The sequence below is a fragment of the Episyrphus balteatus genome, chromosome 1 (assembly GCF_945859705.1).
Source record: "Episyrphus balteatus chromosome 1, idEpiBalt1.1, whole genome shotgun sequence".
NCBI lineage: Eukaryota > Metazoa > Arthropoda > Insecta > Diptera > Syrphidae > Episyrphus > Episyrphus balteatus.
This window is the reverse complement of record NC_079134.1, coordinates 171,109,807-171,136,983: the sequence shown is the minus strand read 5'-3', so window position 1 is coordinate 171,136,983 and position 27,177 is coordinate 171,109,807. Positions and strand designations below refer to the sequence as shown.

The 27,177-nt window shown below is 32.8% G+C and overlaps 2 protein-coding genes across 3 annotated transcripts; one reads left to right on the top strand and one right to left on the bottom strand.

Moving 5' to 3' along the window:
• The first annotated feature begins 1,453 nt into the window (after positions 1–1,453).
• LOC129905795 (cap-specific mRNA (nucleoside-2'-O-)-methyltransferase 2-like) lies at positions 1,454–8,736 on the top strand. 2 transcript variants are annotated; one of them, XM_055981361.1, is made up of 3 exons: positions 1,454–2,023; positions 7,008–8,066; positions 8,122–8,392. In XM_055981361.1, exons 1-3 carry the CDS (start codon positions 1,529–1,531, stop codon positions 8,275–8,277), a joined length of 1,710 nt encoding a protein of 569 aa, XP_055837336.1. In that variant the 5' UTR covers positions 1,454–1,528; the 3' UTR covers positions 8,278–8,392. The 2 variants fall into 2 exon arrangements, with proteins under 2 accessions (XP_055837336.1, XP_055837335.1); XM_055981360.1 differs by having other exon boundaries at positions 7,008–8,736.
• A 4,483-nt stretch (positions 8,737–13,219) lies between these two features.
• LOC129918316 (uncharacterized) lies at positions 13,220–26,103 on the bottom strand. Its single transcript, XM_055998790.1, has 7 exons — positions 25,744–26,103; positions 19,799–21,544; positions 19,605–19,737; positions 19,061–19,518; positions 18,901–19,000; positions 15,615–17,071; positions 13,220–13,814 (listed from the first exon to the last, which is right to left on the bottom strand). Exons 1-7 carry the CDS (start codon positions 25,780–25,782, stop codon positions 13,281–13,283), a joined length of 4,467 nt encoding a protein of 1,488 aa, XP_055854765.1. The 5' UTR covers positions 25,783–26,103; the 3' UTR covers positions 13,220–13,280.
• Between the last annotated feature and the right edge of the window lie 1,074 nt (positions 26,104–27,177).

Sequence of the window (27,177 nt, the reverse complement as noted above, 5' to 3'; positions counted from 1 at the left end):
CTTATGCATGCTTCTTTTGCTTCTATAAAGCTTTATAGAAGCAAAATTGTTAGTTGGGCTGTCCTTTTTCTTATACAAGCCAAAAAAAAGCTTCCATTGAAAACTAAATTGTTACTCGGATCTAATGCAAGTCTTGCAAGGTAAATCGTTACGAAACCACTTATGTAACCATAAGAAATTCTGAAGCGGAGCAGTTTGAAATTTCAGATTCTTAATTGGGCTTTTAACTTTTAAGCAATTGTCTTTTTCCTTTCTATCATAACTGTTTATTAAAGAAGTCCAGTTAAGACCGGTGGTAATAAGAAACACATATAGTGTTTGTTTAAGTGTGTGTGACCATATGTTTTTTGTTTCCCTGCTCAGAAATGTCAAATTAGAAAAAGAAAAGACAAAAGGTGTGTTTTTTATTACCACCGGTCTTAACTGGACAAAAAAAACGCCTCGGGGCTTAACCTGAAATCTTGGCAGCACTGTATATTGAATGTTCCGAAAACAGCAGACACAACAAAAATTTAGAGTTGTCATAATTTTTCGCTTTAGTCATTTTCTTGTATTTTTCATGTAAGTTTTACATAGAGATACAAAAATGTATGCTAGCAAAACTATTTTAATACATTTTGTCCTTCCAAACGTGAGTTTTCACGTTTTTTAACAAATTCTAAACAATTTATGAAAAAATTAGTTTGGTAGCACAGATTTAAAACCCTTCAAAAAGTTAAGCCCAGAGAAATATCAGGGCTAAACAACTAAGCCCAAGGGGCTAAGGTGTTGTTGTATTTAACATGTAAATTGCTTAGCCCAGACTGCGTTTTTTTTATCCAGTTAAGACCGGTTGTAATAAAAAACACACCTAAGGATAGTTTTTGGAATACCCTTCCGGTGTGGAATTCGTTGTCAAGCTTTTTTTGTAGCTAATTTTTCAACCAGAATTATTTCCTCTGTGTTCGAAGTTCGCTCTGAGCGCACCCTGAACAACTCTGGCTATTTTGTAAGAGCGCTGAATTCAGAGTTATCAAAATCAAATCAGCTGTAGTTGTCATTTAAGAAAAAAAAATTGTTTAGAGTGAGAAAAGTAATTTGTAGTTTGTCGATACAAAATTTGTGTGGTAAATATGAGATTTTTCACGAAATTCATGAAATAAGAAACTAAATAAAGAAAAAAAATGTCAAACCAGAAACTAAAGCTCTTAGGTGTTCGATTCGAGAAACTCTGATTTTTTTTTTGAGAGTTGATTGACATGACTCGGAGTGCCCTGGAGCGGGAAAACACCGAACAGACCTATTGTGTTAAAGGCATAAGGATTTATTTTTGAAAACAATGAAAAATTTGGCAGCACTTATGAAAAGATTTTTTCTGAACTCACCCCAACGGCTGTCGCTGTCAAAATAAAAAACAAAAAATATAAAAGCAACGCAATTTTTTCCCTGCTCAAACAATTTTTTAAACATTTTGTGAATTTTTAAATTCAAATTTTGCTTTTATTTAAACCATGAGAATATCATTTAACTAAAAACAAAAAACTCCACAATGCTATCCTGTCCAGATAATTTACAAAATCAAATCCAACTCCAACCAAACTCACCACCCAACCATTGTACAGTCAGTGGAGGAAGAAATCCAATTGAAAAACATCAATACATCTTCGAAAAAAAATATAAATATTCCAAAGCACCCGGCTGGACACTTCCGCCAGTCGATGAGTTATTCAAAGAGTTTTATCAATTCGATAATCTGCAACAACTTAAACATGATTTGAATGCAACAAAAAGTAAATTGAATGACTACGTTCTGGAAGATTGGAGTGTTCATACGAGAAAGAAGGATCCATCGGGAGAGATTCCATGGAAACTCAAGAATGACATTCAAGCTGAATTCGTAACAGTTGCATGGTGCAAATTGTTTGAATGTTTGCATCAATACAAAATGGTCAAAGATGGCAAATTGAATAGCTTGCATTTGTGTGAGGCGCCAGGAGCATTTATAGCAGCATTGAATCATTATTTGCATTCTACTTTTGATGAGGTAAGAGTTTCAACTTGGTTTGTAATTTTTTTCTTTGTTTTTATAATCGCCTATTCTGTTTTTCTGAAAATATTAAGAACCTCCTTCGCTTAATGCCTTTTGTTGGTCCAGGAAAATCCCCCCTTTAGTTCACTTTCCAATCCTGTCATATCTCACAAATGAGTTACTCTATCATAAAAAAAGAGACCTAAAACTGCTTGTTTCAAACACAATTAGTTCTAAGAATTTGCTGGAGAACGGTCCACCGATAGACAGTAAAAAAAAACATCACTCAAAGAGTCTCCCAAAGCAAACGAACATCCTATATTGACACTGCAAGGTAATTCCACAAAGTTGAACACCAATAGGCAAAAAATGGAAGTAAAAATATAAGAAATTTATTGATGGTTTTAAAATACTTTACATTTTACTTTAATAATTTCACATTAGATTATAGATTATAGTAGAGTAACTAAAGCTCAAAAATTGCCAATATTAGGAAACCCGTCGGAACAGCTTAGATTTTGATGATCTTTTTTTAAACGTCGGTAATTAAAAATACTTTAAAGTAAATACTGGTGTTGCCGTTTTGATTTTTTAAATTTAATTGAAGATTTTTGTGAACAAAAAAAATTTTTTTCTTAAATTTCATAAATTAATTGATGCCAAAAGATTGTCTAGGAAATTCAAGGAAAAAAAATATATGGGAGTGAGAGACAATCTTCCATCGTTCAAGCGATAGATGTAATTTTCTTATTAATTGACTTCAAACACAAAAAAAAAATATTTGAAAACAACGGCAACACCTACAATATTTAAATATACATTTTTAAAAAGCTAAAAGCTTAGTTACATTTGTAAAATTAAAATTAAGTTAATGGAATGAAGGGCTTTTGAAAGAATGGTAATTGAACTCAGATTTTTGAAAAAAAAAATTATTGACAAAATTTTAACATGTCGTTTTTAAAACTTTTTCGTAATATAAAATGCATTTATTTTTAAAATTTTTTAGGCCACATTTATTATGATTTGAAGTTATAAAAGGAAATGTCAATATGTGTGTGATATATATTACCTTTTCTGCTTAGGAATTTAACTGATTATATTTATGGTCAAAAATCTTGTTAAAATAAATTTTTATTAGAAAAAGTTTGGAAAAAAGTAATTTTAAATGTTTTTAACCCATTCTCTCCCATTGTACTTTTTAAAGTACAGTGAAATGCATTGACATTATGTGCATGCAAAAGCAGTCGGGGACATAAAATATTCGTTTTAAGATGCTTTTTAGATTTAACTGAGTGTTTTTGATTTTTCCAATACATATATTTTTAAAAAATTGAATTAGGGTGTACGCAATTGTCTTTTCGCGCAAAGCATTTTAAATTATTTTTCTTTTTGCTACGGTCGAAAAAGTTTTTATATAAAAAAAAAATTAATAGACCAAATGCTTTGCTTTTTTCTGCAATAATCAATTGGAAATAAACCCAAAATTAAGAAAATAATAAATTTTATCATATTTTTATACATAAATACGGAGATAAGCAAAGCTAAAGTTAAATGTACTTTAAAAAGTACAGTGGGATCATACATACATTTTTCTTTCAAGTACTTTGAATGGATTTTATAACTATCCCCAGTATAAATTTGTATGAAAAACTTTTCCAAAATGTTGGTGCTGTCCTAGAACAAGTCGATAACAATGCGGAAGTAGTAAAAGCTTATAGTTGGCTCAGGGAAATAAGGCTCAGGGTAATTACGCCCACTTTTATGGGGCTTATGACCTACTCAAGTACCACTCAAGTGGGACATTAGTCCCAAATAGCAAATTCAATTTTGTACTTATGCCCGACATCAGTCCATACCAGAATTTTATGGAGTTATACCCCACCAAGCATATTTGTTTTCAAAAGGTATCCAACAAAAGGATTCTTTAATTCCAGATTCTTCAAATGCAAAGGAACTTTGCATACAACCAACTTCGAACCTACCCCATATCCAATAGTGCGTCCAAGCAGGGGTTGCTGGGAAGCATGCCCTCTTTCCCCTCCTAAACATATTTCACTTATACTGAGTGCAAGCACTGTATAATATGTAAGCAATAATGGTGTGTAAACAATGGTGGACACACTATAGGGTTTGTTGTACGTGCGAGGTTATGTCCCTGGGCCTTATATCCCTGATTTCTTGACCATTGGGTAGTATGACAGATGAAGAAGACATTGATGATGACATAAAAATAAAAATAATAGAGCTACGGCTACCGTAATGTTCGACTTAAAATTACAAAAGCACTAACACTCCAATACCTCAAAAGTCAAAAATCGCATTATAGAGAGCGCTAGACAACAGTTTCTTTAAAAAAAAACTGCCTAATCAATTAAAGTGTCTCAAATGTCATTTATGGTTAAAATGTTGCTGTTGAATGTGCAATGTTGCACTATACATTGCGAAAGAGTGTTTTGAAAATTCTAATATTTATGAAAATTAATATGGTATGCATGATCCCATTGTACTAAAAAAAGTACACCCCCATAACTCCTTACCAACAATTTTTAAAAATAATTTTTTTTCCTAAATATCTTAACTTTTATCTAAATAAACAGAAAATATCATAAAAATATATTATTTTTAATTTTTACTACACTTGGGTGCTAATGGGTTAATAAAATTTTTTTTTAAATTCTGGTTTGAGGACCATTTTTTTTAAAAACTCTTAATTAAATTTAGTGGATCTAAATTTAATAGATAAGAATGAGCTTTTGGCTTTTTAAAAATGTATTTTAAAATATTGTAGGTGTTGCCGTTGTTTTCAAAATATTTTTTTTGTGTTTGAAGTCAGATTGTGAGAAAATTGCATTTATCGCTTAAACGAGGGAAGATTGTCCCTTACTCCCTTATATTTTTTTCCCTTAAATTACCTAGAGAATCGTTTGCTATCATTTGTTTTATGAAATTTAAGCAAAAAAAAAAATGGTTTTGTTAAAAAAAATTTAATTTTAATTTTAAAAAACAATACGGCAACATCGGCAATTTTTAATCTATGGACTTTAAAGTATTTTTAATTACCTACGTTTGAAAAAAAAAAATCGTCAAAATCAGAGCTGGCCGAACAGCTCCTAATTTGCTTTAGTTACTCTACTATTAATTTTTACTTGCGATATAGGTACTATATGTAGGTACATATATCAAGTTATGCAATCGTAAAAAAAAAAAAAGTTGAGATAACATTTTTCCATGACATTACGATGGTAGACAATGCCAAAAAAGTGGGTCCTGGAAGTCCGTCTGTATGTCTGTATAAGGAGCTACAGCCTAAACGGATGGACCGATTAATGTCAAACTTGGTATGTAGCGTAATTTAGCGACTCTCCAGAGGGGTTTTTGGAATTAATTTTTTTTTGGACCAAAAATAACGGTACTTGTCATATACCGATTTTAGTAAAATTGAAATATCTCGAAAACGGCTCCAACGATTTTGTTTAAAAAATTCAAATGTAAGTTTTAAGCTAACGCCTATCTTTCAATGAAAAAAATTTTTTTTGAAAATCATTATTAACGGTTTTTTTTTTTCAAATCCGATTATCTCCGAAACTGCTTATTCGATTTCAACGAAACTTTTTGTGACGAAGCATTTATAGAATTTAAATATAAACCTAAAATAAAATTTCGAAAAAAATAATTTTTGGATTTTCAAAAAAATTTTGAAATTTTTTTTTTTTTGAAAAATCAAATTTTCGAAAACGGGACATTGAATTTTTTTGAAATTTTGTTTTTAGATGTTGATTAGTGGATTCTACAAAATGGCATACCAATTTTATTTTAAAACTTTTTTTCCAAAAAATTATTTATAAAAAATTAGTTTTTCAAAAAACGGCTCCAACGATTTTGAAAATTTTTTTTCTAAAAATGCATGTTAATATATCAATTAAAACTGCATACTTGTTTTGGAGGGCAATTTAATTTCAGATTTAATTTAATTTTTTTCTCCAAATTTCTAAAAATTCTTAAAAATTTAAGCAACTTTAACTCTAAGAGCAAGTTCGTGCAACCCAGTCGTGCATTTTATTTTTAAATACCTCAATCTAAAAATTTTAAAAAAATGAGATAGACAAAATTAACATTGTAATAGTAACATTGACGGCGAACGCGCATTTTTGTACAAAATTGAAAAAAAAATTTGCTCAAGAAAAACTCGAGTCAATTATTCTGATATGTATACAACGCGTTTTGGACGCGTCTTGGACACGTTTTTGACGCGTTTCGGGCGCGTTTTTGATGCGATTTGGACGCGTTTTGGACAAGTTTTGGACGCGTTTTTAACGCGTTTCTGGCGCGTTTTGGATGCGTTTTAGGTGCGTTTTGGCCGCATTTCGGACGTGTTTTTGACGCGATTTGGATGTGATTCGCGTTTTGGACGCGTTTTGGAAGCGTTTCGGACGCTTTTTGGACTCGATTCTGATGCGTTTTGGACGCGTTTCGGGCGCGTTTTGGACGCGTTTTAGGCGCGTTTTGGAGGCGTTTTGGACGGGTGTTGGACGCATTTTGGACGCGATTTGAACGCGTTTCGGACGCTTTTTTGACGCAATTTGGAAGCGTTTCGGACGCATTTTAGACGCGTTTTTTTTTCAAAACAAATATATCATCGATCACACAAATCTTGGAAAATACTTTTTTATGGTTAATAGTGGAAATCTTCTAAAAAGTAGTTAGAGAAATCAAAATTGCTGTATCTCTGAAACAGGCTAACAGGTAACTAGATAAAGATTATAGTTGTAATTTTCTTGTTTAAGTTATTAAAATTAAACAATCAAAATTAAATTAAAATACCTTATTTAAATAAATCAGAAGTCATTTGACTAAATCCTTTTTCAATCTTAATGTTGTTGCCAAAAAATAATACATTTATATTATGAGATTAGAGAGGTAATTTAACTTCTTTTGTTTGAAAATAATCCTCTTCAGATATTAAACCAAGCATTCATTGCTTCGTATTTTTACTTCACAGGTACAATGGCAATGGCTATCAACAACACTCAATCCATACTACGAAGGAAACCCACTCAACAAAATGATAATCGACGATCGTTTCATGCTTCACACCCTCGATCGTTGGCTCTTTCACAAAGATTTCAGTGGAAACATTCTGGATTGTGAAAATATCAAACATATGGCCAAAGAATGCAAAGAAAGACTTGGTGACGTTCATTTAATCACAGCTGATGGTTCAATTGATTGCATCGAAACACCAGATAATCAAGAAGAGCTTGTTTCTAATTTGCATTTTGCTGAGCTTTGTGCTGCTCTTCTTATCCTCGCCAAAGGAGGAAGTTTTCTGCTAAAAATGTTTACACTCTTCGAAGCGGCCAGTGTCAATGTTGTATTCTTTTTAAATTGCATATTCGAAGAAGTGAGTGTCTTTAAGCCTGGTACTTCGAAACGAGGTAATTCCGAGTTGTATCTTGTTTGTTTAAACTATCTTAAACCAGACAATATTGGGGACTATCTTGATGCAATGTTGGATAAATTGGCAACCAACAATATTTTCCCACTATTTCCGAAGAAATACATTCCATTGGATTTTTATATTCAACACGAAGTATGTAACCGTAAATTTATGTTTGAACAAATGCAAGCCATCGAATCGAATATCTATTCGTATGAACTCAAATCAAAATGGGAAAACAAAAAATCCCACGAGCTGAGATCTCAGGTTTGTCAGTTATTTTTTGAGCGATTCAAAGTACAACCACTCAAACCGGAACAGAAAATCTTACAAAATCCCCGTAGTAAAATTGAATATGGCATAAAAACTCAGATTTATCGTGGTTCTCATAACAAACGAATATGCATTAAGAATCTCTCCACCGAAGAGCAGCTATTTCATCTTCGAAAAGCATTCAATGAAATTGAGAAAGTAATTTTATGGCAATATGACGATATAGGTTGCCTAATAGGATCGCCAGAAGAAAAACTGCCTTTAAAAGTATTTCGAGGAAAACCTTTGCAAGAATTGGGAAGTAGTCTTTTTGCAAATATGGAAATTCTTTTTCTTCGACAAAAGATTGTTACTCTCTACAATGTAGATCCAGTTGTGGTGGGAAATCCAGTTTGTATTTTAGGGTCGACTGATAATCCAAATTTATGGTCATCTAAAGTTGATAGTCAACGGACTAAATTTGAAGGTCAACACCAGAGGGAATTTTATTCCGAGATACTCCAAAAAATCATCGATACTCAACCAAAAAAAATTACATTCAAAAATGTATTATTTCTGACTCATTATTCTGTTTCTATTTTACGTTATTTGACTGCGAATATGCATGCTAAATGTAGAATTTCTGGAAATCGAGAAATCACAATTGAAATATCAGATAACACTATAGAAACCACCGAAAGTATTCGAGATCTGCATAAGACATTAATTGAAAATCCAGACATTTTATGTTTTGTTGATATTGTGCATTTACATCGAAATGAATTTTTCAAAGTTATTTCTGATTATAATAATCAACTGTTGCTTTTTAATATCAAAACTTTGCTTGGAACTGAATAAGATTATGATAGGAATCGAAGCCCATTGCGATTAAATTGAACTTAAGGCCAATGAAGATATTCATTTAGAATTAATTTGAATTTTTTAACAATTTTATTTGTTAGTTACTAATTTAATTATGTATTACAGACAATTATTTTATATATGAATTAAAACGTTATATGTACTTGAAAACTAAAAAGTTGTTTTAGTTGATTTCAAATTCATTTGAGAGAAAGTGCATGAAATTTATAAACATGTAGGTAAGTATAACATTTACATTTTACATTTACATTTACATTTATTGATTGAAAAATGATTTCACATTAAGAAGAATCTTATAGGTAGTGAATGCTTTACAGTTATTCAATATATATTTTTTTTGGAATTTAAATTTAAATTAAAATTAAATATTATGTTTAAAAATACATTATTAATTGATAAAAACTTGATAACGCTAATAAATTTTGATTAAAGTAGTTTGGTTGCTTTAAAGTATTGAAATTCATACTTCTTTTTTTCAAATTCCTAACCTTTACAACCATAGAGACTGCCACCAAAGAGGAAGTACGTGTGGAACACAAATAAATATCTTGAAAACATCGGTTAAAACTTTCATTATAATTTGCTCATCGAAATTTGAAGGGTCACTGTGGCGTATGTGTACTTTTTGAAGTGAATTTTCTTATGAAACTTCCAACAAAGTTGCGTTAAAAGTTAAACGCTCTTGGAGAGGGGAAATAGAAAGAGACAGAGCTAGAGTGAATGCGTAGCACTCGAACGCACATTACGAAGTTTCACTTTTTCCGCGCGGAGGGATTCAACGGACTTTAGACTTTTAACTCTCACAACATTTTTACCAAATTTTATGAAGGTACCATTTTTCAAATGTGTTTTCGGTAACAGTTATTATTGATACTACTCTAGAAATAACAAATTACCCGTCAGCAAGTTTAAGCCAAATTCCAAACACTCATTGTCATTATGTGAGCATAAGTGCTAAATTTAATACTAGCGAAGTCATTTTTTTGAAATAATTTGAAATAATCTTTAAAAATAACAGAGAAAAAGGATTCATAAAGGTCTAATCTATTCACACTTCATTAAATTTAAAGTCGCCATTTAAAAAAGATTTTTTTTTTTTAATTTTTATGCGATTTGACAATTTTCTAATTTTTAATTGAGACTTTAAATCGAACTGGAGATAACAATGATTATATACGAGCAGATAGCTAAATAAGTAAGTCGCAATTCGGTCTGTCTGTCTCGGGCTGCAGCTTAAACCACTGAAAGGAGCTATTTCAAACTTTGTAGTTAATGGTTTATGGTGATTCCTTAGGGGGAAAATTACAAATTTTGTTTTAGTACCTAAAGTGAACAGAATGGAAAAGGTTGTTGTTCTAAAAAACGACACAAACGATTTTGTATAAAAAAGTAGGTACATGTAATGATGGAGATAAGATCGTATTATTAAAATTGTACCGTTATTAGCGGCAATTACCATAGAACCATTTTCTTGATTTTCTCATTGACGACACGAACGATTGCAATAAAAAATTTGTACAAACACGTTTTTATAGAACGTATATTAAAATTAAGTAATATTTTGAAACAAATAAAATTTATGGATTGAAAAAGTTCAAATTTTGTTTTCCAATTTTTATACAAAAAAAAAACTATTTAAGAAAAACCGCTCTAACGATTAAAAAAAAAAATCTAAAAACTCCTTGTTACACAAGAAATCAAATGGCTTACTTCGTTTGAAGGCCAAAACCATTAAAAGAGATAGTCTAAGAGCCGGCAGCATATTTTGGCAGTTTTGATATAACCGAAATTCGAGTGTGCACATATCTAGATATGCACCACAGTATGTCAACGGAACAAGTCTGGCAGTGATCTTTTTCAGCTTTCCCTTGCCAGACGCATCCAAAGTGCAGCAAAAAATCAATTTTTGGCGTTTTGGTATAACCGAATAAATGATACACCAAAAAATCATAAAAAATCCCCTGATTTCGAATCTGTGGGTACCGCAAGTTTCTTTTTCAGCTTTCCCCCCGCCAGACCGCTTTAAAGCATTTTTAAGTGCATTTTTCTAATAAAAACCCTGATTACTTATTTTCTGTTAGGTATAACCGTATGATGGTAACAAATTAATATTCTATGTCTACTCCAGGTCTAGAAAATATAATTTTTAGCCAGCTTTTTTTCAGCCTTCCCTCTGCCAGACGCATCCAAAGTGCAGTCAAAAATCAACTTTTGGCGTTTTACTAGGTATTACCCCAATAAATGATACACCAAAAAATCATTTTGCAATTTTTTGTATAGGGACAAACAAAATGATTCTTGGTGCGGTTGTACAAAATGTGGTTTTAGTATCTTTCGATCCCTGGGTTTATGCTCTTTTAATCCCTGAAGACAAAATGCATTTCGGATTTTTTCCCAGACCCCCATGCCCCATATAGCAAAATCTAACTTTCCCGTACTATTGAGATACCTTTTAGGGCGTCTGGCAGAGGGAAGGCTGAAAAATATCTGGCTAAAAATTATATTTTCTAGACCTGGAATAGACATAGAATATTAATTTGTTACCATCATACGGTTATACCTAACAGAAAATAAGTAATCAGGGTTTCTATTAGAAAAATGCTTTAAAGCGGTCTGGCGGGGGGAAAGCTGAAAAAGAAACTTGCGGTACCCACAGATTCAAAATCAGGGGATTTTTTATGATTTTTTGGTGTATCATTTATTCGGTTATACCAAAACGCCAAAAATTGATTTTTTGCTGCACTTTGGATGCGTCTGGCAAGGGAAAGCTGAAAAAGATCACTGCCAGACTTGTTCCGTTGATATACTGTGGTGCATATCTAGATATGTGCACACTCGAATTTCGGTTATATCAAAACTGCCAAAATATGCTGTCGGCTCTCGGTCTAAGATGTTTTTTGTACCTTTAAACCAATTTTTTTGTAATCTTAAAAACAGAGCTTTTATATTTTCAGCAACTTTTAAGATAAGAGCAAGTACGTACGACCCAGTCGTGCATTTTATTATCTAAGATTTGTTAATTTCATGCAGCTACTGTCAATTATTTTTTCTTTCATTTTTTGTTTTGGATTTTTATCGAACTGAAATTGAAGATTTTCTTTTGTTTTCGAAAAACTTCGAAGTTTCAAAAACGAAGTTATGCAGTCCCTTGAATAAGTTTAACAGTACTAAAAAAACACAATTACTGGGGCCAATCAAAGAGATATGACATCCTAAAACAGGAATTTGAGCAAAAAGAAAAGTCCTTAGTTTTGCAAAAGCATAACCGCATTGCATTTTTTTGTTCATTCTAATTCGAATTTAAGTGCACTATTTTCGGTGACGGTAAGATTTCATTTGCTTCGATTGGCATACTCTTAAGTCCATTTTAGTATTAGCCAAAATATGACTTGAATGTAAATAAACTCATTTCATATGGTTCCTCAAATATTTTCTCCTGGATTACAATGCTGTACGTCAGCGTAAATAGGGCAATATAACGTAGCTTCAAACTCCGTTCTTCCAATTGGAAAAACTGTAGTCACATCCGTAAATTCTGATTCCAAGTAGGTATAAATTAGAATACAACTTAACCCCACATAACCATACAGAAAAAGGTAATTCATTCTTAACATTTCCTAAATCCAACCAAAAGAAATAAAACACTGTTATATATTTATTTTTATAAATAAAAAATAATTTTTTATTGTTCCAAAAAATGTTCTTGATAAACTTTTCTTTAAAACGTTTTTTCTTATTATTTTTTTCTTGTTGTTTGATATTATTTATAATGTATACACATAATATAATTATCTGTATTTTGTTGTTTTTTATAGTGAAATATACAAATTGTTTGTAATACATAATTTTATTATTTGTTTCTTAAAAAAATAATAATCAATAAAAACACCCAACAATATTAGGTTGATCAAAATAATATAATATAAAATATATATATATATAATAAAATCTGCAATAATGATAATAATAATATAATATGTTAATGTGCATGTTTTTTTTTTTTTTTATTTTTATTTTAAACAAAAAAAAAAATCGATTTTTTTTTCTTTAAATATAAATTGTATTCACTCCATTTTATTATTTTACTGTTATCAGCTTTGTTTTTTTATTTATTTTATGTTCTTTTGTTTGTTTTTTTATGTATGTAAATATATATTTATATGTATGTAGAAAAAAAAAATATTAAATAATATTATGATAGAAATTTGTCCAAAACTTGAAAATTCGCAATGGAATATGCCTCTAATGTTTCATATACAATTCTTTTTTGTATGTATAATCTTTTTATAAATTTTGTGTAAATTTAAATATATATATATATTTATAATATGTTTGTGTTTTATTTTTTATAGACAAACAAAAAATGTGTTACAAATAAAACAAATATTATGTGTTGGTGAAGGGTCTGTGTTTTTTTTTTTTTTTTTTTTGTTTTTTTTTTTTTTTCTTTTTATTTTACTTACAATCTAACAATAAAAGGTTCTCTAAGAAGTATTTTTTTTTTTTTTGTTTATTTATATTTTTAATAAAAATTAAAGACTTTCTCTTACGCTACCCACAGTGGGAGGAGCTCTGCTATTGGTGTTTTGTTGTTCATCTATTTTATAGACTCACGAAGGGAAGGGATTAGTTTTGCTTGCTTTTTGTTGTTGTTTTTTTTTTAATTAATATCATTTTCTTTTACAATTTTTGAAAACGCCACTATTCATTTTTCACTGGGTAGTAGACAAGATTGACATCTTGTGGGGGCGGTTGGAGACCCGCATGGTGCATGTACTCGCTAATGGGTGGCAGAACTGTTTTCGTTTCGTCCGCTTGCTGACCGTAGACACGACTGCTGGGCACCGGTTGTGGGTCGTAGCCTGAGGGTGGAGTAACCACCGCTACTGGCTGGTGATATGATTGAAAGGAGTTCTTTTGTTCCGATATGTCAGTTAGGGTGTGATTGGGATAGTCGTATGTGTGACGCAGAAGACCTGCTGCGCTCGCATATGGATGATGTTGTTGTTGTTGGGGGCCGGGAAGCGAATTGGTTTGTTGCGGTGGTGGTGGTGGCGGCAACAATTCAAAATTGTACTCCATCGGATTGTTGTTGCCGATTATGTCTAAATTGGTTAGAATACTTCCAATGTTGTTGTAGTTGTGTGGGTCAGCAGAGCCTGGTGCGACCACTGGTTGTTGAGTGGCATTATTGAATGCCATTTGTTGTGGCTGTGGATTTTGTGGCCACATATTCTGAAAATTTAGTTAGTTAAAAAAATAATAGTGTTTTAGTGGTTTGTAGATTAACAAATGTATAATAAATGTTGCGATGAAAAACGAAACAGGAAATGGTACACATCAATTGGAGTAGAAAAGATGTTGCTCAAAGAGGGGTATGATTGCATTGTAGACACTTCACCGTTTGTCAATGCTGTTAATTTGTCTTTGAATGTGAGCAATCTGCTAACCTTTTCAGCAGGGACGCAACAAAAGCAAATACCAGAAAAAATCTGGTCGAAAGTCGATTTTCTGAAAATCAAAATTGAGACCAAAAAGTTTGCCAAAGTGGATGCAAAATATACATGGGTCAATATGCTGCACTTATTTTTATGTTTTTCGATCGTGTGTTGTTAAAAAATTAACTGTTACATCTAGCTCATTTTTACTTTAATGCGAAGTACTTTACTAAGTGATATTCAATATGCGATATCGAAGTGTTGTGATAGAAATCTAAGAAAAAATAAATGGAGAATATTTTTTTTTCAGTTATCTATTAACGATATTTTAATTCGGGCTTAGAGCTAGTATTATAAAAACTTGTAATTTTTTAAAGTTATTATTTGAACTTTAATGATTTTGTTTTAGTATACCCCGTTGTTCTGCAATGAATTGAAACTTATGAGTTAGTTTATACAGGGTGTCCCTGTATAAATCCCCTGGTAGGGAATCTTAAGGGCTCTCAGAATTAGGTAACTTGTTCATCCCAAATCCTTACGGTTTTCGATTTAATGCAATTCTTGGTTCGGTCACCGTTACCTACCGAAGAAGCTTCGGGCCCTTCAATTATATCATCAGCTGGTGGCTTCAATGCAGGTGGGTAGTATTAAAAAAAAAAAACATTGTGCTTATTGTAGAATTTTTAACAAAAGAACCTGCAAACGTTCGTGAATAGTTGTTTCGAACTTCTAGGTTAAGAAATCAAAAGTCAATGTTATACTAAGACGATTCATTTTCAATGTCCCAATAATTAAGTTTTGCAATTTTTTGTGAAAAAAGTGCTCCTATTTTGACCAAGTTTTTATCTTGATTTAAATGTGAGAAAATGAAGATAGATATTATTGAGTTGAAAAATGCATACAAATTTGTTTATTCCTTAATCTTATAGTTATAAAAGCAAAACCAATCAAAATATATTCTATATTCTTTTTTAAAGAGAACTTATAATAAAACTCCACTTATTTTAAAACAAATTGTGTGCTATTCAAGTGTTATGTGCCAATTTTACTCAGAAAAAATAGAACATAAACGTTTATGTTAAACTGTTTCGCTACAGGAAATAGTACTCTAGGGTTCTTTTGAGTGTGTGTTCTTATTACTACTGGGGACAAGATTCGACTGTTTGAAAGCAGTTACGGTTGTATTGCATCTCTTGGGAACGTTTAAAACATGTGCTTGATGATGGGAAGTTCTTATCAAAACACGACGAGACATAACGAATATTGTCTATTTAACCGACAATGATTTGGGCGTATGTCTCGTATAAGCAACGATGGCATTAAAACCTTAGTTATGTAGACTTGCTTAAACAGGAAGGGAGAAGAATGTTTTGGACGAAAAACTACAGCAAACTCAGAAAACGTAAAAAAAACATCTTTAGTGGAGGCCCTCCTATCCCCCTTAAGGATAATAATAAGGACGTAAAAGATCTGATGTTAGATTTGTTGTCACAAAATTAAAATTCTACAGCTTCAATATATTGCATATAAGTCTATTGGCTATTCCTCCTCTGAACGTTTCTAAAAATTTATTAATTAAATAGCTTATCTAACTCACCTGAAAATTAATTATATCAGAATTAAGAACAGATTGATCATGTGCTGCCGGTGGGCCAGTTGGCTTTACACCACCACCATTACCATCTCGACCACCAACAGTTGGTGGTTGTTGCCGTCCGGCTGGAGTAACATTCAATGGAAGACCGAGGAAGTCTGTCGAATCGACATGTATGACCGAATAGAATTTGTTGTCCTTCTCCTCTAAACTGTTACCTCCTGCTCCTCCGGCTCCACCAATTACTGGACTCCGTTGCTGTTGATGTTGTTGTTGTTGTTGCTGCTGTTGTTGATTGGTGGGATTAGCTGATGTAAAATTCAAACTGCTCCAATCGTTTGGATTCGGAGGCTGCTGAATTGAGGCACATGGGTATTGTTGTTGCTGCTGTTGTTGTTGTTGTTGGTGAAGATGATGTGATGATTGCGATTGCGGTGGTTGTTGTTGCTGCTGTTGCTGAGGTGGTGGCTGTGGCACTGCCACTGTCACACCCACTGGTTGTGGTGATTGCAACGGAGTGTGTTGATGATGTTGGGGTGAAGAGTGTGATGCTTGTTGATGTTGTTGTTGCAATTGCTGATGTTGTTGCTGCTGTTGGTGGTGATGGGGAGACCTCTGGTGTTGACGATGATGTTGGTGAGGCGATTGTTGATGGTGCAATTGGTGTTGTTGATGGAGCATATGATGCGGAGGAGCAAAGTGTGCATTCTGCTGTTGCTGCTGTAACTGTTGGTGATGAAGACTCTGATGCTGTGGGCTTTGTGGCGTATGGCTACGCATGTGTTGTTGATGTTGTTGGTATTGATTAATGAGCTGTTGCTGCTGTTGTTGTTGTTGTTGCTGCTGCTGCTGTTGATATGCCCCCGCTGTGTTCTGATCGAAATGAAACTGTGTTTCAGCACCCGAATTAAAGCTGTTCAGACGTACAATTAGATTGTTGTCTGCATTTGGTGTCAAGCGGTGCAGCAATTGTTGTTGCTGCTGCTGCGGTTGATGATGTTGCTGCTGCTGTTGCTGTTGTTGCAACGGCTGTGGCGGAGGTGTTGGTTGATTGCACTGTTGTCCAAGCAGATTCTCTGCGCTAAAGCTGTGGTTGTAAATTGAATTTTGTTGAGATTCGCCGCCTCCCATTTGATGTGATATTGATGAATTATTGCTGCTATTGCTATTCGAGTTTGTATACTGCTGTTGTTGTTGTTGATGATGTGCCTGCTGTTGTTGTTGGTGTTGCTGTTGTAGCTGTTGCGGCTGTTGTTGTTGTTGGGGCTGCGATTGTTGTTGCTGCGATTGTTGCTGCTGTTGTTGCTGCTGTTCTTTTGATGATTGCTGAATTGTACTTGTGGGCATTGGTGTTGGGGTATTTGTAACTACAATTGCTTTTTGTTGCTTTGGTTTACTCGAATTGGATTTTTTCGGTATTTTAGCCGGTGGTGGTCCGGGTATATCCATCGGAATCAATTCTAGACAAAAATAAAACAAATTGTAGAGACAGTAGAAACAAATTTGAATAATTATATGTAAAAGTGACACCGGGAAAAAAATCCGGAATTAATGAGATGTGGAGCTAAAGTCGCTTTACAGGATAAGTGTATTCGATAACCCAAAAATCCCTGAAAAGTACTTTTTGGTTACAAAATTACCAAAACTATATTAAAATTGGTATTTATATTTTTTTATTTGTATTGGTTTTGTATTATGCATTCTTTGTGATATTTTAAAAATAAGCAAATTTTACGAGGCTTAAGAAATATGAATTTTTTTTATTCTTATTTGAAAGGACTTTGTTTTTATGTTTATTTATTAACACTGACGAAAAGAAGATGAAGATTTTTTTCAGTTATTGAGTCCTAGTGTTTATTTGCACCTTGCAACAACGCGTTGTTCACATACACTGTGATGTATACTTGCCCTATTTTTTTATTATTGTTTTTTTTTCGCATTTGCTAGATTAGGGGAAGAGATTAAGTAAGAAAATTTATGTTCATGCTATCTGGCCATTCGACACATTATTATATGGAGGACTAAGAGCTGAAGTGAACCAAGTCACTAAAAGTGAATTCGAAGATATAACGAGTTAAAGTAAATACATTTCCATTCAATCTTATGTAACTAATGAAAGACGTTAGTAGAGACCTTGCGCAGATTTTGGCATTAGATTTGGGTTTTTTTTTTCTTTTTTTGATGATGAACATTTTTTCAGTAGGTGTGACAGGGATTAATAAGAAATAACAGCTAAACAACACTTCCTTTTAGTATTAAGAATTCAGTGAAAGAGAAAAATGTTCGTCTTTCCCAGAGATATCTGTATATTTCCTTTTTTTGTTTTTGTATTTTTGGTAATAATTGTGTTCATATGAGTGAATTTTGGTTTTTCGTCAATTTATAGTTTGGAGGATATTCTTGATTTGTGTTCATTCAATTTGTTTCTTTTTATTCAGTGTATATTTTTTTAGAATACGAAGAATTGTTTTCTCTATTGTAAATTATTGTATTTTATCAAATACAAATTAGGTTTTTTTTAAGAAAAAAAAAAATGGTTGACTTCAAAAGGGGTTAAAACAAAAAAAATTGTGATTTTTCGTAAGATTTTTAGTTTCCGTCGGTTTCAGAGTCAAACTTGTGGGATCAATTTGGCTGGTTAAATTAAGCGTTAGAATGTGGAGAACAGAACTGCATACTTAGTTTGAAAAAAAAGTGAAAAGTGATTTATCCCTCTTTTAAAAGTCACTCTTCAATTTTCGTCCTTGTTACAACATAACTCGGTCTATGCTACAACTTACCAACGAGTATGCACGGTACGTTGTAACAGGGGAGTTTATTTTTTTAACCTATATGTATCTTGACATATTGCAAAGTTTTACTAATTATTTTTAAGGAAGTATTTTTAATTTTGAGAAGTTTTGGCGGAATTATTTTTAATGTTGGAGGAGGAGCGTCGATTTTAGCAAGAAGTGTTATTTTTAGCCTTGCTCTCCCCAAAAACAGTTAATATCACTATTTCATAGAAAAATATAGATTTTCCAAATAAGTCAAATGACAGGAACCGTTAAAAAAATCAATTTCCAAAAACTGCCAAGTTTGAACCAAATCGCCTAAATGGTAATGGTTGTTGCCTGATTTACAATATTGCGAGAGACAATGCGCAAATATTTTGATCAGCTAAAGCAAAAAAGAAAAAAATACCAATCTGGCTTGGAATACGAACCCAGACCATTAAAATTTAGGTTTGAGAAACTATCTGTGTCACTTCTATATATAATCATTCAATGATTGTATCGCTCTAACTTACCCTCGTCACTTTTAGCAAAACGTTTTTTAATCTTCGACGCTGGCTCGTTACTATGAGCGGTCTGCTTGTGGCGAACAAGATGAGTTTTCCACTTGAACGTCTGGAATAAAAGATTGTAACAGGAATATTCCCACAAATTAATGATTTCAAAATGCCTTACCTGTTCACAATAGCAACAGCTATGTGGTCTCTCCTCCGAGTGTGATGGTAAATGGCGTTGCAATGATTTCGCCGAACCAAATCTTTTACCACACAATGGGCATTTACACTCAGATGCGTCAGTATGGGCATTGCTACAATGATCTTTCAAGGCCGGGTACGTAAAGTACGACGAGCCACACAAATCACAAACATACGTTCGTTTGATTTCCGTATGCAATTGAACGTGACGTTCTAGATTCGCTTTAAGCGTAAATCGATTCTGACAAATGTGACACTCAAAGAAATTGTCCTTTTTATGCGACTTAATAATGTGCTGGTATAAAGCATTCTTTGAGGGAAACGCAGCGCCACACACTTCGCATATAGCCCCATCTGCTTTATGACCTGTATCCTCAACATGCTGTAGATGGAGTTTTTTCGAAGGAAACTTCTGACCACATTCGACACAAGTGTAAACTGTAAAAGAATTAAATATACATTAGTTGTGTCAATTTGAGGAAATTATCATATTGAGGAGGAGAAATTTACACTCAACCACTCACTTTTGAACTCCTTTTTGTTGTGAGATTCAACATGAGCGTGGAACTGTTGACGACGTGAATATGATTCACCGCATGTTTCGCAAACGAATGGAAATTCTTTAGCGTGCACCGTACGATTATGTTCAATGATTTCCTGCAAACAATTCAATTATTTATTAAATTTTCTTCTACATACTTTTTGGATAAATACAAACCTCTAATGAGTTACCATTAGCTTTGCCACAATCATGACAAAAGCCAGGATGTATCTTATAATGATCAAGCAGCGATTTTCGCTTTCGATATGATTTTGGGCACTGCAGACAATTATAGCACGGTTTCGCCTTTTTACTGCCCGACCCACCTGAAGATGTTTGACCAGCAGAACTGCCCCCATTGTCTAGATCCATTGAAGTTGACTCCTTTGCTTCATCCTCATCATCATCGTCATCGAGCATATCATGAACCGATTCTGCCTGCTGCTGCATCATCATTAGCTGTTCTGGTTGATGGGTGTTCTGATCAAATTGACGACGCAGCATCTGCTGCTGATCGTAGAACTGCTGCTGTTGTTGCATCATCATACTGTGCCCTGGCACCGGCTGGTGCTCCATAGACATCAAATCGATTTCATCTTCTTCAATACTGTTTAGAATCGAGCCCGACATGCTATTTGTATCCATGCCAACGCCAGTTAGGTTAGTAGCATCCTCAGAACTGTCTTCTGTGTTTGTGGTTTGGCTGTTGTCCTCGAGATTCGGATGGTTAAGGTGATGATGGTGGTGGTGATGATTGTAGTTAGATGTCGAGAAGTCGTTTCTACTGTTGCTATTGTACTCCTTAGACATAAGCATTGACATCCCGTTTAGATTAGTGTTGTTGTTGTTATTGTTTAGAATATGTTTAGAACTATTGTAAGTAGGTTGTTGTTGTTGCATAATTAAATCAGCTGAGATTCTGCTTATCGATTCGACATTGGTAATTTGGGATTCTTCATTATTCTTGAGAGGAGGGGCATCATCAGGTTTAGACGACGACGGTGGTGGCGGCGGTAGCGCCGGAAGAGCTCTCTGAGGAGGTTTGATACCATCAATGCGTCCAGTCAAAATAAAATTCTTATAGATTTCTTTAAGAAAAGGCTTATGGTGGTGATTTAAAGCGAATTTAATCCTACAACGAAATTGCTCTTTGAACGATCTAATACTAATTTCTCCGTCACGCTGATTATAGTGTACAGCAATTGAGGAATCTGGGTGAAATGTGAATCCACCACCAAGCCTGCTGAGCGAGTTGCTACGTTTCAAACGTAAATTGCTTACTAGATTCTCACTTTTTCTACCACCCGCTAGCAAAGGATTTTTAACATCAATTATTGAAGATGGTATCAAGTCCAAGGGATCGGTTAAACTTTGATAATGAGCATTGAAGGGCATTCGCACCATTGCGGCACTCTCATCTTCGTGCAATTTAAGTAAGGACGATGACGAGGATGAGTCCATGCGATGGATTTGATGGAGCCTATGGTTGCGTAGATGTGGGGGGCTATTGCTGCTATCGTCGTCATCTTCAATATCATCGATATCATCATCGTTATCGATTTCATCCTCATCATCGATGCACATAAATTCTTCTTTGCAGAGAATTTTCTCAAAGTTTTGATTGAGATCAGTAGCTGCGCTACTGTTGCTATTGCTACTTCCACCATCGATGGCGCTGCGTGTTACACCACTTACACTGCCAACACTATTTGATGCGCCGCCTTCCTCCTTTTTTATATTATACAAATTAATTTCTTCTTTTTTAATTGAGTTATTTGCTGCAATGGGATTTCTACAAAAATGTAAACGAACTTGTTCATGTGATTCGGGATATTTTAAACGTAGAGATTCGATAAAATAATTAATTGCTTCGCCGCGTTGGGCGCCACCTAAATGTTGGAGAACTCCTAAAGTGCGGTCAGCCTGTGAAAAAATAAATAAATTCAATGAGTTAGGTGGGTGTGTATGTGAAAAATGTATTTAAGTGAGAGAAGTCGAGAAAAAATTATTTTGTTTTAACATCAACAACTTTATAAACATAAATAAAGTGACAAAGTAGTAGATTAACCAAACTATATTTCTTCCTTATTTATGAGAACGTTTTCATAGCGCAATGATTCCTACTAAAGGGAAGACAGAATGGCAGTAAAAAAATAATGTTCCTGAAACAAAAATAAGAAAACACAAACATTTTTTTAGAATACAAATTTCGTTTATTTAGTGTTGTCGAGTAGGAACTGTCTCCTGGATGATTCCGCAATCCGTGATCTCTCTATTGATTGAATCATGAAAAAATGGTATGGCGGAACTCCTCCCATTGTGGATTTTTTTTAGCATATTCTTTGTGCCTTCCGAGTTTGCAACAAATCTTTTTTTGCAATTTATTTACTTACGCAATGACTTTCAATTTTTGAATTGATAATTGATTAATGTTTCAATTTTGAAGTTTCAAAGTTTCATAAATGCAACTAAACCAAAGTTGAGATATTAGTTTTAAAAAAATGAATTTTATTATGCTAAAGAAGGATGTAAAGCGGAGGAAGCTATAATGTTCAATTTTTTCTTCAACATAAATCAACGCTTCCGAGTCGTTTTTTTTTTTTTTTTTTCTTTTAAAAAGTTTATTCATTACTTGCACTCATCACATGCAGTTTGCTAGTTGCAACAGGGAAATGTCCTTCGGTGTGATGCAAAAAAAAATAAAGATACAATTTAACTAAACAAAAGGTTCTCAAGCGGAAATGGGTGGTTTTCACGTCTCCTGAATGGAAAATTTTAAATGTTTAACTTTTAATGAAACACAAGCACTTTTTAGTCAGCCAATCAGTAAGAAACGGTTTTTTTTAATTTTTTAAGTCCTATATTAAGGAACTACTCATGTTAAGTAGCTGAAATATTATGAAGTGAATTCGTTTGATTATTAAAGTATCTTTGGTTAGGAAGTTACAGGGGTTCGAATTGCATGAGTTTGTTCCTATTAATAAGGGTTTAATATCAAAGTTGCTAGAGAAATTGGCTTAGCACTTCTGTGTCCCTTGATGTATAGAAGATTGGTTTCTGGCTCAAAATAATAGTTAACACGATATTGTATTCAGTTAAATCTCTGTATTTCCCAATATTCTCTGTGTCCCATTATTTAATATGTCAAATGGTGAGATTCTAATAATTATATGAACGTTTTATTCCGATTTACAGTTTCGTTTAAACCTTGACCTTACTTCAACTAGTAGTTAAAGTTAAATGACAGTAGGTATTCTGACGTTATACCCTCAGTTCAGCGTTTGGACACACTTCCCACGCTGACAATTAAATTTTGTCATCTGCCATTTCATACTATCGTTATTTTTATATATTCAAAACCTCCAAAAAAAACTCGCATTGCCTTTTTTAAACCCCTTTTTAAGATCGTGATTAGTTGGGATTTATGTATAACCTTTATCCCCAGTTTCAAAGTCAAGGTTTAAACTTCAATTTTGTTGAACCTTCAACTGAGTTAAAAGTTAATACGTCGTAATGTAACGTAAAGTGTCTAGGTTTTGTTGTTAAATTAAAAACCATTTACTTATGATAAGATTATTTCAAGAGCGCCAACTAGTAAAACTTACTAATATTTGTACGTTAAAGTCTAAGGGCCATTTACTGAAACGAAACTTAAATAATTTATGTTGAACATAAACTCTTATTCTCTACTTTTTCTTTTGCGTAAACTGTCACATAAGGATTTATATTGAACTTAAATGCTTTAGTTTCGATTCAACAAACGGCTCAATCATTCAGTTGTAAGGGGTTTTATGATAGTTTAGTTGACATAGAGAAAATTGATTGGAATGAATCAGAACCAAAAGTAAATGGTATTTTAATCATTTCTATCATAGATAGGTTACTAGATTTTATTTGCATTAACCTTAAACAACTCTTATCTTGATGAGCCATTTGCATTTGACCTACCCGTGAAATCAATAACTCATTTTTATATATAAAGACCATCTTTTTTTATGTTGATTCGCTTTTTGTAATAGTGGTGTAGTGGTGTGTATGAAACCAAAAGATATTAATAAAAATTTGAAATACATTAAGACATTCTGATAGTTGATAAAAATTGAATTTTGATAACTTATTATTTAATTGACAAAAGTTTTGAAAACAGAGAATGATCCCAACCATTATTAGCTGCGTTCCTTTGAAAATATTTATCTACTGCTTAGTACTTAAAACTACTTTGAACTACTTTTGCTATACTGAAAGCAGCTTTAAGTACTAAGCAGTAGATACAAATTTCCAACGCAGCTATTAGTTGATGTGGTATTGAAAAATTCAATTAAAAGGTTTACTTTTTCCTTAAATTACGTTTTAAAATACCAAATTTTAGTATTTATCAAATATCAATTGATAATTGACAATCGCAATACGGGTGTATAAAATTTTTTTACAAATTATGGATAAAATTTGCAAGGGAAACAGTAAATGCCCCATTTCGTCGGTGAGGGGTGAAAAGTGTGTAACTTCAATTTACCAAATTTTACAGGACAGCCTAGACAAACATCTTATTATCAAAGCAAGTCGTATATTTTTCTAACAAATTTTATTATTAATTACATATTAACTTATAGATAAGTTAAATTTATGTAATTTTCTCATTAAAGCCAAAAAGTTTTACTTTTCCGTTTCAGTTTCAGACTGTTTAGAATAAACTTCTAAGTAAAACTATTATGCCTGGTTTTTGGGAAGATTGGTGGTTTAGTTTGGACACAAAACCCACCATTTCTTAAAATCAATTTAAAAAATTTGTAAAATAACCTCTGACTCAGGGAAAATAGATCAAAAATTGACTATGTCAATAAATGAGTATATTTCTTGGCGCTATTTTAAACGTCATAGTTTATTAACCTAATTTTAAAAATAAAAAAAAAATATATAAATCTTTTTTTATTTCTAATTTAAAGCTGCTCTTCTTCAAGGCCAACAATCTCACATAATAAAACATTGTTTATTAAAAATTGATATAAAGTAGGTCTTTGCGTAGAGAAAGTTTTTTTGTATTTTTCTTAGAACCACATTCTAACAAGAAGTGTAACAAGATCAATGGAATCCTCTGGGATCGCAAACACATTCCCATAAACAAGCAATGAAAACAACAATCAATACATAAAAAATCCTATTAGAATTTTATTTTTTTTTTTTTTACGTGCAACTAGTTTTGGCATAATTTTCAAGTTGAAATTTATGAAAAAAAAAAAAAAACAATCGACCTAATGTCCATTTAGAGGCAAAGTAAGTATGTTTGTAGTTAGAGTGTCTCCATGAACGAGAACATAACTATTCTCTTGACTGACATCAAGAAATAACGCAACTACATTAAGTTTCAAATTAATAAATTTTTTAGTAAATTGATGATAGTAGCGCATAAGTATGACGACTAACGTCCATCGTCTATGACTGATACACAACCAAATCCAGGGGATGAACCCCGCAAAGACGAAACCCAGAAAGATGCTAGTGTCTTTTTTTTATAGAGAAGAAAGATCACAAGTTTGAGTTAGAAAATAATAACTTTTAGAAAAATCATCTCAAAAACTACCTAATAAAATTCCCAACTAAATTGCCACATAGTTTGTGTCCCAAAAATTCCCAATTCGAAGACGAGTATCAAAATATTTTGGATCACACCAAAACGCAAGGGGGGAAATTTACCTACAAATTAAATTTATAATAATTTTCCCCTCCCCCAACATAAGATAGAAAAAAATCTCCAAAATTCCACTCCTCTCTCGGGACTCCCGAGTACACAAAAATCCATTAAAATTAGAAAACACTTCCCTGATACCAGAAAAATTGGAGTAAAAAAAGAAGACAAATAGAAGATGAAAAAAAAAAAAGTGGAATATCGTTAAATCGTGGGTGAGCGAGCGGACGAGCGCCCTTATTTTTTTTTTTTTTTTTGTGCATCTGCTAAAAAATTTTCGCCCCCCAAAAAATTCGACTTCCCGCTAATGGAGGTCAGACTTGAAAGAATTTCCCTCAACAAACTGTTCATTTTCCAATTAAAATTAACAAAAACTATTTTATTCCGAAAATTACAAATGAAAAAATCTATTCCACAAATAAAAAAAAAAAATTATTACCAGCAACTTAAATTCCAATTGTGCACTCTTGTTATCCATTTTGGTTGCATTTGGATTATGTTTATGTTTTGTCGCAGCTTATTTTAATGCAATTTATTTAACAAGTTGATGTGTTTTTTTCGGCGCAATTACACTCAACACACACAGAATTTATTTCCAAATATTATTATGATTATTTAACGCGACAAAATACAATTTAAAATGCAGAAAATTGCAAAAATTGATTTGGACTTTTGTGAGATTGAACATATAAATTTTTTTCCCAAGTGAACCTTTTTTTTCATATTCTCTCTCTTCCACACTCACACTCTACTTCTTCTTTTTCTTCTTCTTCTACTACTACTGTGTTTTTTTTTTGACAATTTTGAAGTTTGGTAGCTGTCAAATAAAAAATGGATGAAAATTTAAAATTTTTTTTCTTTAATTTTGTGATTGTGTGTGGTGTTTTTTTGTATATAGATAGGTTTGGGTTTGTTAGTGTTGGAGGCGGTGAGAGTGATTATGTGATAGTGTGTGTAAGATGGGTTGATGTGTGAGGGAATTTTGTGTCAGGTTTTTGGTGGGGGAATGTTGGTAGCTTTGATGTGTTCCACATTAAATGAGAAAATGGCGGTAGTGGATTGTATGGTTTTGAGATGAACTAAAAGAAAATGCGTTCAAAAGAGAAATTTGTAGTAGAATTTTTGATACAGTGAGTAGGTTTTTTGTTAGAAAAAAATATATTTATTTTTTAATAATGAATCAAAATATATTTCAAGGAATTCAATTTTTATGATTGAAACAAAATGAATGTCTTCGATCACTTGGTTCTATGTTTTGAAGGCATGTTTCACTGCAAACTATAGTAGGTAGTTGAATTGTGACCAATTTGAGATGTGGGAGCTTCTTTTTTGCTAAAGGAAGCTCCGAGTACAAGTACACAAGCTTTGCATTCGTCAGACATGCGCAACCATGCATTTATGAAAGCACCCTATATTTTCAGAGTACTCCTATGGATTGTAATTCTCTTTCTGCATCTTGAACGCAGATCTCAGCGTCAGCAGTAGATAGATACCAGGTTTAAGATACAGATAAAACTATTAACTAGGCTAATGGTTGTTTTCTCATTTTGCATAGGTCTGCGAAGGTTATTTTTCTTGAAAAATATCTTGTTGGGATAGCCTAAGGTGTGTTATTACGACCGGGCTAAACTGAAAAAAAAACGAAGTTGGGGCTAAGTGATTTACATGTTAAATACAACAACACCTTAGCCTCTGGGCTAAGACGGAAGGGTTAAGATTTTGTGGCGTTTAACACGCAAATTTCTTAGCGCAGACAGCTTTTTTTTGTCCAGTTTAGCCCGGTGGTAATAAAAAACACACCTCTTTCAAAAGTTTACTTCTTTTCGTCTCCTTTCATTTCAATCATGTATTTCTTGTTTCAGAAGCCATTTAT